The following is a 13,696-nucleotide window of genomic DNA, read 5'->3' as shown; positions in this document are numbered from 1 at the left end:
TAATTTCAGCTTTCTACTAAGGTGCACCCTGGACGGCAGGAAGTGATAGTGAAGTACTTGGATCCCTGCCACATATGTGGGAGTCCAGGTTTGGACTGCCAGCCCCTGACTTTGGCCTAGCCCAGGCCTGGCTGTTGCAGGCATTTGGGGAGTGAACCAGCACATGGAAGATCTCTCTGTGTTTCTATTTCCTCTTTGTATCTCTGCCTTTCGGATAAAAATAAATAAATTAACAACAACAACAATCAAAGAATCAAAGTGTTGGCAAAAATGTAGAATAACTGGAAGCCTCACAGGCTGCTGGGGGAATATAAATGGTGCAGGGGTGTCGCTCCCCGTCTTCGTGGAGGAACGACACAGGACCCTGCGCTGTTCTTTTGTCTGCTCGGCCCTTCCCGGGTTTGCTGCTGGTTCTTCCGGGGTTGGCTACCGACCCTTCCACCTCCGTGGAAGGGCGGTTCCCCCTGCCACTTTCCCCACTTCCGCGGGGGAGCGGCACACCGCCGGCCGGCTCTCTCGGGGGCTGCACAGGTGTTCCTTCAGATAGATGTTCCCGGTGCATGTTGTCTCTCTCCTCCTTTATAGTCCTCTTCCACCAATCCCAACTCTGCTACCCACACGCCGAGTACGCTGCTCTCCTCCAATCAGGAGCAGGTCCTACAGTTTATTGGTTGAACTGGAGGCAGCTGTGTAGAAGCTATTTCCTCCTCTCCCAGCGCCATATTGTGGGAGAGCAGATGCATAGAATAAGTCTTAATTCCAGTAACAGTCTAGTCCGAGTTGCTCCCCACACAGGGGCTATGAAAGTAGCTCTCAGGAAGTGCAACACGGTTACTACAGGATCCAGCAACTCCAGGCCTGGGAACAGACCCAGAGGAACTGAAAACAGATGTCCTAACAAACTCCTTTAAAAGAATGTTCGCAGCAGCATTTTATGCAATCAGGTAAAGGTTGAAACAATCGAAATGTCTATCAGCTGATAATCAGATAAACAAGGGGCTGGCGCTGTGGCACAGCAAGTGATGGCATACCTGTGATGCTGGCATTCCATATGGGCGCTGGTTCATGTCCCAGCTGCTCTACTTCCAACCCAGCTCCTTGCTAATGGTCTAGGAAAAGCAGCACAAGATGGCCCAAGTGCTTCAGCCCCAGACACCCACATGGGAGACCTGGATGAAGCTCCTGGCCCCTGGTTTCAGGCTTCAGCCTAGCCCAGCCCTGGCTGTTGCAGTCATCTAGAGTGAACCAGAGGTTGGCAGATGTGTGTGTGTGTGTGTGTGTGTGTCCCTCTCTCTCTGTAACTCTTTCAAATAAATAAACAAAACATGGTATATCCATACGATGATAAAGGAGTGAAGTACTGCCACATGCTACAACATGGATGAACTTTGACAACTTTGTGCTACATGAAAGAAGTCAGACAGAAGATGCCACATATTATTTGATTTCATTTATGTAAAATGTCTAAAACAGGATTTAATACATAAAGCCAATTACAGGCTGCCAGAGACTAAGGGTGAAAGGAAACAGAGGCGATTGCTTAATGGGTACATGGCTTCCCTTGGGGATGATGAAAACCTTCCGGAACTAGTCAGTGGTGAGGGCTGCAACGATATTGTGAACATGCTAAATGTCACTGAATTATTTATATTACAGCAGCTGCCATGAGACATTTTAAGTTATGGGCATTTTACTACAATTAAAAAAGCAATAATGAAAATATCTGATGGGAGCAAAAGAAACACAAGGCAAATTTAAAATGAAACCAATCACACAGTCCTGCTAAATTCTACCACACACAAAGAAACATGATATTAACTGCTCTGCAAGGAGCTGTCCCCAAAGTTGCAACAGCAGAATGGGCTATTCCACAAGAAGCAGACAGAAGAGGAGAAGAACTGCTCGGCAGGACAGAAGGCAGATGGTAAATTATTCCATGCCTTGGGAGTCTGAGCAACAAATACGTGGACTTGATTCTTATTACCTGTCCTTCTCACCAACTGCCCTTCACCCTTGCTGAGGACTTAATGGTGCACTGATCCGAGTCCCCCACAGGTGTGGGGTTCCCCTGAACCCACGCACAGTGATCTAGCACCTGTAGTGAAGCAGCACACCGGGCATTCTAACCTAACCTTGGACACCATCACGGGCTCAAATCAAAAAAAAAAAAAAAAAAAAAAAGCAGCAGTAACGATACAAAGTCAAAATACAACAGATGCTACTGACACAAAATTTTGTTTGAATCTAAAGTAGCGTCAAGATGAGAAAAAAATGCTTCTTAAGACTATAAAAAAGTAATCTGGCTCTGATTTTTTCCTCTTAATTTTTCTGGAAAACCTGGTTGCAAAACCTACTGAGGTATCACAACCTATACATCAACGCAGACGTCTGAGGCCTATTTAGAACAGCAGCAGGTGCTTCCTTACCTGTTAGACAAGGGTGACTTCCGGCCCAAGCCGATTACCCCCAGGATCCCAGAGCTGAGCCTCTCCTCCGCCACAAGGCACTGCCTGCTCTGAAGTGTGAGCAGAATTCGAATCACAGATTCTGTCAGGACTGAGTCATTCTGCTCGGTCTGAATCAGAGACAGCTGCAGCACTTGGTGCCACCACAGAAACAGCTTGGCCTCTTCCTGCGTGGAACTGGGGGAGGCACCAGAGGAAAACAAAATCAGGAGTGGATTTTTCCCACCCCCGTTTACCTGAAAGTCCACAACAGTCTGAAGCACAGGCCATTTAGTGCCCTAGAGGCTTAGGCACAGGTGATCAGGCTCCTAAAATAATGGGACTGCTAACAGCTACTGCTTAGCACTCACCATGTGCCAGACACCATGTACGGGCTTTCTGTCCTCTCACGTTAAGCCTCGTAACAACCCTATGAGCTAGAGATTTTTATCTCCCCTCAACTCATAAGGGAACTCAAGCTTGGTGCTTCAAAATTCCCATTTTAGAAAATTAAAGAACCTACTCAGAAAACAGGCCCTCGGGCTAGGCATCTGTGCAAAACAAGTGCCGCTATACCTTGGGTACACCTGTTCCAGCCACTTGCTCAGGCGCAGCAGCACTTTCATTTCGTTCTGGAGAGTCTGCTCACTATTTAAGCACTGAAGCAGGTAGACATAGAGAGTCAAGTAACTGCCGAGGGCTAGGCACTCCTGCAGGAAGTCTTCTATAGTGAGCTCTGGGACCTGAAGGGACACCAGAATAGGGCCCCAGCCGAAATTCTGGTTGAAGGAGCCTAAAAAAGATTAAAAGGAGACATCAAAATATAAGCAAGGCAGGGGGACATTTGGCACAGCGGTTAAGATACCACTTGGGATGCCCATACCCCACATCAGAGTGCCTGGATTCAAGTCCCAGTTCTACGTTTTTGTTTGTTTGTTTGTTTGTTTTTTTAATATTTATTTACCTGAGAGGCAGAGTTACAGAGAGAGGTAGAGATAGAGAGAGAGTCTTCAATCCACTTGCTCATTCCCCAATAGCCCCAACGGCCAAAGCTGTGCCAAACTGAAGCCAGAAGCTAGGAGCTTCCTCTAGATCTCCTATGCAGGTGCAGCAGCCCAACTACTTGTGCCATTTTCCACTGCTTTTCTAGGCCATCAGCAGGGAGCTAAATCAGAAGTGGGGCAGCCAGGACTCAAACTGGTGCCCATATGGGACACCAGCACCACAGGTGGATGCTTAACCTACTATGCCACAGTGTTGCCCATCCCCTCCCCTCCCCGAACTGGTTCCATTTCTGAGTGGAACCTGCTAATGTGCACACTGGAAGGCAGAGGTGTTGACTCAAGTAGCTGAGTCTCTGCTACCCATGTGGGACACTGGGAATTGAGGTGGGGATTGAGTTCTTGGCACCTAGTTTCAGTCTAGCTCAGCCCTCACTGATGTGGGCATTTGGGGAATGAACCAGTGGATGGATGGTTCTCTGTCTCTGTCTCTCAAATACATAAATGAGAGAAACAAGAATAAAATTCTTAACAACTTTAATGAATCTTTTCACTTTAAGCTTCATGTCAAGAAAACATTTCCAACATCGGCCCCTGAGGCCACAAAAGTGAAATGTACCCTGGACTCAGACTGAACAGCCCTCATGCTAAATGTCCATTCCCAGGCCAGCCGCTAGAGGTTAAGAAATCAGAACACAAGAGCCTAGGGTGATTACTGATGCCATAAACAACAGTGTCAATTTGTTAAGTCAACAACAGGAGTCACTGTGCACTTACTCCTCATGTAGGATCTCTGTCCTTAATGTGCTGTACATTGTGATTTAATGCTATAACTAGTACTCAAACAGTATTTTTCACTGTGTGTTTCTATGTGGGTGTAAACTGTTGAAATCTTTACTTAATATATGGTAAACTGATCTTCTGAATATAAGGAGAATTGAAAATGAATCTTGATGTGAATGGAAGGGGAGAGGGAGTGGAAAAGGGGAGGGTTGCGGGTGGGAGGGAAGTTATGGGGGGGGGAGCCATTGTAATCCATAAGCTGTACTTTGGAAATTTATATTCATTAAATAAAAGTTTAAAAAAAAGAGAAATCAGAACACAGGGCTACTTATGAAATAAACCACTGTTCTCATATCATGATCACCAAAATGACATGCGGACACTGTCCCAGTCATCCAAGAGCTTTAACTTTAGTACCACTTTTAAATATGTTTGAACACTTAGGCTTTTTTTTTTTTTTTTTTTTTTTTTTTGACAGGCAGAGTGGACAGTGAGAGAGAGAGAGAGACAGAGAGAAAGATCTTCCTTTTGCCATTGGTTCACCCTCCAATGGCCGCCACGGCTGGTGCGCTGCGGCCGGTGCACCGCGCTGATCCGATGGCAGGAGCCAGGTACTTCTCCTGGTCTCCCATGGGGTGCAGGGCCCAAGGACTTGGGCCATCCTCCACTGCACTCCCGGGCCACAGCAGAGAGCTGGCCTGGAAGAGGGGCAACCGGGACAGAATCCGGTGCCCTGACCGGGACTAGAACCCAGTGTGCCGGCGCCGAAAGGCGGAGGATTAGCCTAGTGAGCCGCAGCGCCGGCCAAACACTTAGGCTTTTGCAAGGGAAACGGTTATCACCAAGTATTCTTGCTTATCAAAGCTTAGTTTGACTCTTTTATATCCCTAGGGAAACCATTTGGTTTTTAGTAACACAGATGAATTTGGAACAGGGTGCTCTCTATATTCTGGGGGAGGACGGGTGGCACGGTGACGCACACAGCACCTCCTCCTGAGTCACTGGAAAGTTACGGACACGTCCCAGCCCCTCACTCCTTGCTTTCCCACTGCCTGTAGTGTGATTGTCCCTGAAATCAGAGTTCAGGAGGGTAGTTCTGAGCAATGCCTAATCAGATCAGGTTGTTTCCGGAGTCTCAGAGTGGGAAGGGAGGAAGGGAGGAAGATAACAGGGAGGCAGGCATTTGGCCCAGCAGTTAAGACACTTCTTGGGAAACCTGCATCCAGGACAGAGTGCTGGGTTTAGATCCTGTCTGCCCTTGGATTCTGGCTTCCTGCTGGTATATACCCTGGAGGGCAGCAGGTGACGGCTTGGGTAGCTGCATTCTACCACCCGTGCAGAAGGCCTAGAACGGGTTTCTGGGTCCCACATGTTAAGGGCATCTGGGGAGTAAACCAGCGGAGGGAAGACCTCTCTCTCTGTCTCTCCCTCTCACTGTCTGTAACTCTACCTCTCAAATAAATAATAAATAAAATCTTTAAAAAAAAAAAGGTGTAACAAAAAGCAATTACAAGGACTTCTGTGAAAACTCCTTTTACCAGAAGTGACGAAAGTAGAGAAAATTAACAAAGTAGATCATGATTCTACAGATTGTGGGTCTGAGGACTATGACTTGGTTTGTGACATAACAAGCCTTGCCTACAATAACAAGGGTGCTCTCACACTCTGAACTAGTGTAAAATGAAACACATGACTGTACCAACAGACGTAAGCCAGAGGTTCTCACATTGTGGAGATAATATATATATACATACCATATATATTTATATATACATACATATACATATATATATTCCACATCTACAGAGCAGATATGAGAATGGTACAATCCCTCACTGGGAAGAGTCTGGAATGGTATCTCCTGGTGATCACGCTTTAATGATTCTTGGAAAATGTCAACGTAGTGAGAACAGAACACCCTCTTACTTTCTTTGAAGTAGGCAGTGATACAGGCTTCTGTAGTCTCGGCCATGTGGCGTACGGAAGCCAGGCTCTGGCAGGCTGCTGTTAAAAGGGGCAGCACCATTAGCCCGTGTACTTTCTGGCCAATCCAGGTCCGGATGCTACCCCGGAGGAACTCAGCCGTTGGAATAGTGGCATTGTTCATCATCATCAGGACTTCCATGAAGAGGCTGCTGAGGGCCATGTGGCGGGCCTGGCTGTCCATGTCTGCAGAAAACATGAGAAAGGCTGAGAAAGGGGCCAGGAAAGTGACCACGACAACAAGAGGGCTTCAATCTCAGCTGCTCTGCGGCAGATTCTATAATTCTAGTGGCTGGCACAGGGCCCAGAAGGCAGGCTCTGGATGGTGTTCGGCTCTCACAGACAGGACATGGCACACAAGCACCACTGTGAGCTCCCGGGTACAGCAGTACCTAAATAGGCACACATCAAGCTGGCATGAAAGAGCAGCTTACTGATCAGAACACACCTAATTAGTGTTTCTTCTCCAACACTTGCTCATGAACAACAAACACACAGGTGTCAACAGTCACTTAGCAACAGTCCTCTCCAGCCCCGCTGCTGCCACTGCTGTCAGTATTCTGGGGTGATTTACACAGAATAAAGGCCATTACTTAAAACTAAATATAAAGTGAAAAACCTTTCAAAGGTTCCTAACTGCAGCTATTATTTGTGTTCTTTTTAATCTTCTTAATTTTTTTAAAAGATTTATTTATTTACTTGAAAGGCAGAGTTAGAGAGAGAGAGAGAGAGAAAGCAAGCTTCCATCTGATGGTTCACTCCCTAAATGGCTGCAAGGGCCGGAGCTAGGCTGGTCCGAAGCCAGGAGCCAGGAGCTTCTTCCTGGTCTCCCACAAGGGTTCAGGGACCAAAGCACTTGTGACATCTTCCATTGCTTTCCCAGGCCACAGCAGAGAGCTGGATTGGAAGTGGATCAGCTGGGACTTGAACCAGCATCCATATCAGATGCCAACACTGCAGCCAGCGGCTTTACCCACTATGCCACAATGCTGGCCCTTATTTGTTTTTTTAAATAAAAACAGCAGACTGTTAATACAGTTTTTCAAAAAGAAAAAAGTCAGAGGTAAAGGGGAGAATAAAAAGCAAGAAAAAAGAGCGGATTCATTTTCTAAGAGATATGCAAATGAGTTGGAGCGGGTCACTGAGATAGATTCCTACTTCATATTCAAAAATAGAAAATTCTTGTAGCTCAGAAATAATAGGTGCAATTTTTGCCCACTATTTCTAGCTCTCTTTGAGCTGGCTATTTTGGAACAGGAATAAGTTGGGAGATGTCACTCATCACACCCAACAAAACAAATCTACCTGTTTACATAAGGTATCTTTCAAAAAGTTCATGGAAAATGTCTATTATATGATTTCAAATTTTTTGTACCAAATAAACTTATTTCTTAATTCCAATATCCATGAACTTTCTGAATTGCCCCCTGAACAGTGTTAAACAGACTTTATGTCACATGTTAATGTTACTCTAAAACCTATCAAGCAAGCTCTTTAAAAAAAAAAGTTTAAAAGCTCTAGCATTATATCTGAATGAGCATAAACATTTTTCCAAATGTACTTCCAGGGCCAAAAGTATTCTTGGTAATAAAAGTTATCTCTGAATTTCAACTGAGCAGCAATTTTTATTTATTAATTATGACTTACAGCAACAAATTACTGTACTGAGCTTCCAACAGATCCCAGCTTCATATACTTTTTATTCTAATTTTTGCCTGATATGATTTTATTTGCCAGATGTTTGCCTGAAAACTTTCTATATCTCTAGGCTTTAGATGTACTTTTTATAAGCAGCTTAAAGCTATATACTATTTATTATTAATCTCACCTGAGACTTTGTATTTTATTTTGTATATTGGTCCATTTACTGATACATTTGAATTTTACCATCTTATTTTAGGGATTTTTCCTCACTTTTTCCACACTTTTTTACCTGCCTTCTCTAGACTGAACATAATTTTGGTTTTTAGTTCCATCTACTAATTTTGAAAGTATACATCTTATTTCTAGTCTTTTGGTGAGGCTCTTAACTATTTTGTAACATTCCTACTGTAACAAAGTTAGCTAAGTCCTTAGCCCTTTCAAACAAAATTAGAAATACTAACTTCAAAATCCATGCATTCGTGGGGTCACCAAAAACTTCATGGAGAATGTGTACTATGAAAAACCTATGTGTATTTCAAAATTTGTTTGCACCAAAATAAACTTATCTTTCAATTCCATTTTCCTGTGAACTTTCTGAAGTATACAAGTACCCTTGTATACGTGCTGTCATATAATTTTAGTTTCTGCTTTCTAAACCACAAAACACATAATATAGTTTTTAAAAAGATTTATTTTATTTATTTGAAAGACAGAGTTACAGAGAGAGAAAAAGAGTGGGGAGAGGAGGGAGGGAGAGAGAGAGAGAGAGAGAGAGTCTTCCATCTGCTGGTTCATTCCCTAAATGGCCACAATGGCTGGAGTTGAGCCAATCCAAAGCCAGGAATGTTCTCCAGATCTCCCACATGGGCGCAGGGTCCCAAGGACTTGGGCCACCCTTCGCAGCTTTCCCAGGTGCATTAGCAGGGAGCTGGATTGGAAGCCAAGCAGCCGGGACTTGAGCTGGTGCTCTCACATGGGATGCAGGCACTGCAGGCCAGGGCCTTAACCGGCTATGCCACAGCACCAGCCCTACATATTATAGTTTTATACAGGTAGCTTTTACTCACATTTCACCACTTTCTTTTCTTACTTTTGGCAATTCAAGCCTTCTATTCAGGTTCACTATACTATTTAAAGAACATATTTGAGTATTTCCTTTAGTGGTATGCACAGGACAAACAACACTCGCACCTCAATGAAAGTACCTTTACTTCATCGTTATCCTTGAAAGATGGTTTTTATTTTACAATTCTAGATTATAAGTAATTTTCTCACAGCACATTAAAGTTATTATTGCATTTTACAGCTTCCTTTGTTGCTACAGAGAAGTCAGCTGGCATCTAAATATTGTTCTTTTGTATGTTAACTGCATTTCCTTCCTGGACATAAAAGGTTTTCTTTTTGGTCACTGGTGCTTTTGCAGGGTCACTATAGTGCACAGAAGTGTCAATGTTTTTGTATTCTGCTTAGGATTTATTGGGCTTACTCAAGAGGATTATCTTATCAGCCCTGGAAGTTTCACAGCCTTGCTCTCTCTTCATATACTGCTTCTCTCCAATTACGGATCTCCTGTGCTCTGGGAACTCTGATTCAAGATGCAATATGGTAAGTCTTCCTGATGACCCCTCATGCCCCTTAACCTCACTTTCACATTCGTTTTCTCTCTGTTCTGTAATCTGTATTTTCTTCAGAGTTATTTTCTAGTTCACAAATTTTCTCTTCCGCTGTGTTGAATCTACTGTTAAAGTTCTTTATTAAATGTTTGTATTTTTAAAGCTAGAAAACATAATTCTCTTCAATCTGCAGATTTGTAGAATCTCTTGCTTCTGATATTTTCAACCTTCTTATTTCAGTATATTAAAAATACTCTTGTTTATTCTACCGATTATTCCTATGATTTAAAATTTTTCCATGTCTGACTCTGCTGACTGTCAGTTTCCCAGGACTTATGCTTGTGGGACCTTGTTTCTTTGTGGATTTTGTGACTCTCTTTTTTAAAAAAAAAAAAATCAGTTCCTTAGAACTTTGAGCAGATGAGTTTCTCCAAAGAAAGGAGAATCTATGACTGCTTTCTGCCAGGTACCCGGCAGCACTGCCAACCCAAAACTACTTTAACTGAATTTCAGGTTGAGGGTTTTTCAGATCAAACTAGATAGGGAGGCCAGTGCTGTGGCGTAGCAGGTAAGGCCGCTGCCAGCAGTGCCGGCATCCCATATGGACGCTGGTTTGAGTCCCGGCTGCCCCACTTCCAATCCAGCTCTTGCTATGGCCTGGGAAAGCAGGAGAAGATAGCCCAAGCCCTTCAGCCTCTGCACCTGCATGGGAGACCCAGAGGAAGCTCCTGGCTCCTGGCTTCAGATCAGCACGGCTCCAGCTGTTGCAGCTAATTGGGGAGTGAACCAGCGGATCAAAGACCTCTCTCTCTCTCTCTCTGTGTGTGTGTGTGCATGTAACTCTGACTTTCAAGTAAAATTAATAAATCTTAAAAAAAAAAACTAGATAGGACAAATTCTTCAAAACCACATTGAGAGTTAGCTTGTACTTACCAGTTTTCAAAACATGTAGCTTTTTCTCTGCCACACAGACATTTGTTCCGACAGCAGAGCCACAGCTAATGCCTTTGTGTCCCTCTCACAGGACATGTTCACTTGTGGCTCATGTTTAAGCTACAGCTGCCAACTGTGGGTTATGCCGGGGGTCTCCTGGCTCCCATCTCAGGCCTTTATACCTAAGAAGGTTTGGGGTGAGAGCCAGCCCAGAGATTCCATCTACCTTGTTGATTTCCTCCTTTCCCTTAGTTTCTGGCCTCTGAGATTTCTTTGCCTTTCTGTCACTCCACTGATAAGTTTAATTTCTGGTTTCTTAAGAACATTTTATCCAGCATTCCTTGCTGTTTTTAGCAGGAAGCAAAGTGCTAGGAATGGAAGTTCTCCACATAAAGGGTCTTTACTAGTCTAACGTGATTCTGAAGTGTTCTCCCCATTAACAGCCAAAACCACAAGAGATGCTACTTACTAGGGCTCCTGTATCTCATTAAACCCAGCAACCTCCCTGGTCCCTCAGTTTGCCAGTGTCAACCCCTGCTCCAATTCTTAACATTCACACCTCTGCCAGTGCTGAGTGTCCCTGGTATCCTGTTATCTCCCTGACCATCCTGGAAAAAGGGACAAAAGGGTCCTGACCATCTCCTGGCCTCACAATGCCCTTAACACAGGAATCCACTGACTGAATGAACAGGTGACCTCCCACTGGTCACTTACCAGGCGGGTTAAAGACAATGATATCATCTAAGAGCTTAGACATTTCCTGTTCTAGGACTGTGAAGGTGATTTTTCCATTTTGTTCCAGGGTGCTGAGGAACTGAACCATCTGATGAGTGAAAGCTTGGCACTTTGGAACTGCATCCTGACAAACAAACAAACAAAAGGATCATTCAAATGAATCTATGCAAGGAATGAGAGCTGCCTAGTCCCTGGGAGCATGGCACTGCACTGAATGCTTGCAGGGCACAGTGCAGGGGACAGGCCAGGAAACTGCACAAAGACATAATCCCAGGTGTCCCAAAGGCCCAGCATCTAGGGATTTGCAAATTTGTGCTAACACTTTGACTAGAACCCACGTTCTCCCAAATTCAGCAGAACGTACTTCCTTCTTTACTTACTACATAATTAAAATATTAAGTAAATGCTAATTACTTTCCAGGAACTTTTCTGTAAACTTTAGGTTCATTATCAAATTCAATCCACAAAACACCACACTGAGGCAAGGTATTATTTCCAAATCAAAGGAGAAAACTAAGGGACCTGTCCAAGGTCAGAATGGCAGTGAGCTGGGGACACGAGTCTGTCAAACCTCAAGCTCACACACATGACCCTGCTTGTCTGCTTGTTTTTGTTGTCGATGACATTCAGATCGTGAAACCAGCCTCAATCCTTTTGACCTCTCGTCAACATGTGACATTGCTAGTAAGGAAAAGCTTTCTAAAAGAGGAAAAATCAAGCTACAAGTTCCAAGGGGTCAAGATATGAGTCCAAACAATGCACCCTCCAACCTTCTCTGCTGAGCAGTCAGCAGGTTCAAGACTGTCCTCAGCAGGACTCACATGACTGCCAGTCTTGAAGGTCACTCCCTCTCAACTTACACGATGTTTCTGGCTGTCAGTAGGAATGGAGAGGCCTGCAGACACTTTCAGGAGCTTCACAATTAATTCAGCAGAAGACTCCTTTGCCAGGATGATGGAAGGTGGGTAGTGACTGCTGAAATAACCTAGCACACTCTGGTATGACATAATATCCACAAGATGCCACGAAAGTGAACTTGTCTGTCCAAGGAGACTGAGTAAAGGTGAATCCTACAAGTGAAACAGATATTGTTTTAGTTCCAGAGCCTGCACTTGCCCGGAAATACATGTCTCCAATAACCACTAAGGTGGCCTAGGATGAGCACAGAACAGCCAGGATACCAAGTATCTACTGAAATTAGGAGTAGTAGTGAAAGCAACACCTGAAGTCCTGGTAAAAACACATTAAGATTTCTAGGTATTCATGGTGCAGTTTGCACAGGACTCTGCTCCGGTGGTATATACCAAAACTGACCTTAAGACGGAACCAGGAATTACTGAGATGTAAAATACAAGTGATTAACATTCTAATCCAGCACAGTACCCTCCATAATTTAGAATTAAATAATGAACTACCCAAGAAAGTCAGGCATGCAGTTGAAGGGACATCTCTCAAGCCACGCATCTACCCACATGGACAGAAGTGTTAGAAACAACTGAAGAACTACAGCGCTGTACAAAGTGAGGTTCTGGGAACACTGACAAGTCTTTATCACAAGCTGCCAAACTTACTGGTTGATCTACTAGTTGAACTTCCTTTGCCAACAAAACCATCATGAAAAGGAGACAGACAATCATGCTCTGGGTTTCTGGGAGGGGACTCGGATTCCAGGCATCTGAGAGCACACTAACCCAGTTGACTTCACACAGGACAGACCCCAAAAATAAGAAACAGCTCTTGGGGCTTCCTCGTTCTACCTAAAAGGAAACGAATTAAAATCAACATTTGGCTTTATGCTGTTTTGTGTATCTTGAAAATGTATACACATAGATATTCATAAATTATATTTTACAAAACAAAGCTTTTTCCCCAGAGTACAGCTATCCTTCATACTCCCACCTCTCAGAGATTTCATATACTTCCAACAGCTTTTCTTCTGTGCCCAGCGTCTGAGTGCGTGTGTGAGCGTGTCTGTTCAGGGTCACTGTCTATTCCGATCATCTTTAACAGAAGACTCGATTGCACTAACCCCTGCTCAGGTGGAGACTCCCCAGCATGTGAGTCACTGGAGCCACACAGAATGTGTCAGAACCCTCAGATGTACTGGGACAGGGTAAAAGCTGAAATCTACAGGTCAGTGGTTCCCAAACTTGAGTGTACATCAGAACCACCAGGAGGACCTATCAAAATACAAACTGCTGAGCCCACGCCTGGAGATTTCCATGTCTCAGATAGGCACTGGGAACAGGAATGTGCACTTCTCACAAGTCCCCCGGTGATGTTGACACTTTGAGAGGCACTACACTAGGCTATATTAAGATTTACACTGAATTTTAATGTAATGTGGTTTAAAAATGTCTTCACATCATTTGTAAATTTTTGAAGACTGCAAAATTCTTTTATTAGAGACTGGGTGGGCAATTGTAATATAAAGTATATAATCAAGCTCAAAGTTGTCTTTTATTAAGAGCCTATTTTAATATTTTTAATTTGTTTAAAATAAAACACAGCTAGTCACGAACTTTTCCTTTCAAAATGAAGATGAAAAGTTCCTCTCGGG

At 43.9% G+C, this 13,696-nt stretch overlaps 1 protein-coding gene across 4 annotated transcripts in view; it reads right to left on the bottom strand.

Moving 5' to 3' along the window:
* Positions 1–13,696, bottom strand: part of EPG5 (ectopic P-granules 5 autophagy tethering factor) — a 110,979-nt gene that overhangs the window by 7,865 nt on the left and 89,418 nt on the right. For all 4 annotated transcript variants that reach the window (XR_016214042.1, XM_070050250.2, XM_070050251.2 and 1 more), the window contains 6 exons: positions 12,708–12,893; positions 11,997–12,206; positions 11,116–11,260; positions 6,155–6,397; positions 3,021–3,237; positions 2,427–2,642 (listed from right to left, as the gene is read on the bottom strand). Coding sequence is in view for 3 of the 4 variants with exons in the window: in XM_070050250.2 (XP_069906351.2) it covers positions 2,427–2,642; positions 3,021–3,237; positions 6,155–6,397; positions 11,116–11,260; positions 11,997–12,206; positions 12,708–12,893 (1,217 nt within the window). In the remaining variant the exon portion in view is untranslated. The remainder of the gene's footprint in view (positions 1–2,426; positions 2,643–3,020; positions 3,238–6,154; positions 6,398–11,115; positions 11,261–11,996; positions 12,207–12,707; positions 12,894–13,696) is intronic.

Source organism: Oryctolagus cuniculus, chromosome 10, assembly GCF_051225735.1.
Source record: "Oryctolagus cuniculus isolate XC-2025 breed Fujian yellow rabbit chromosome 10, ASM5122573v1, whole genome shotgun sequence".
Classification (NCBI taxonomy): domain Eukaryota; kingdom Metazoa; phylum Chordata; class Mammalia; order Lagomorpha; family Leporidae; genus Oryctolagus; species Oryctolagus cuniculus.
Note: the sequence above shows the minus strand (reverse complement) of the source record. Positions and strands in the feature narration are given on the sequence as shown.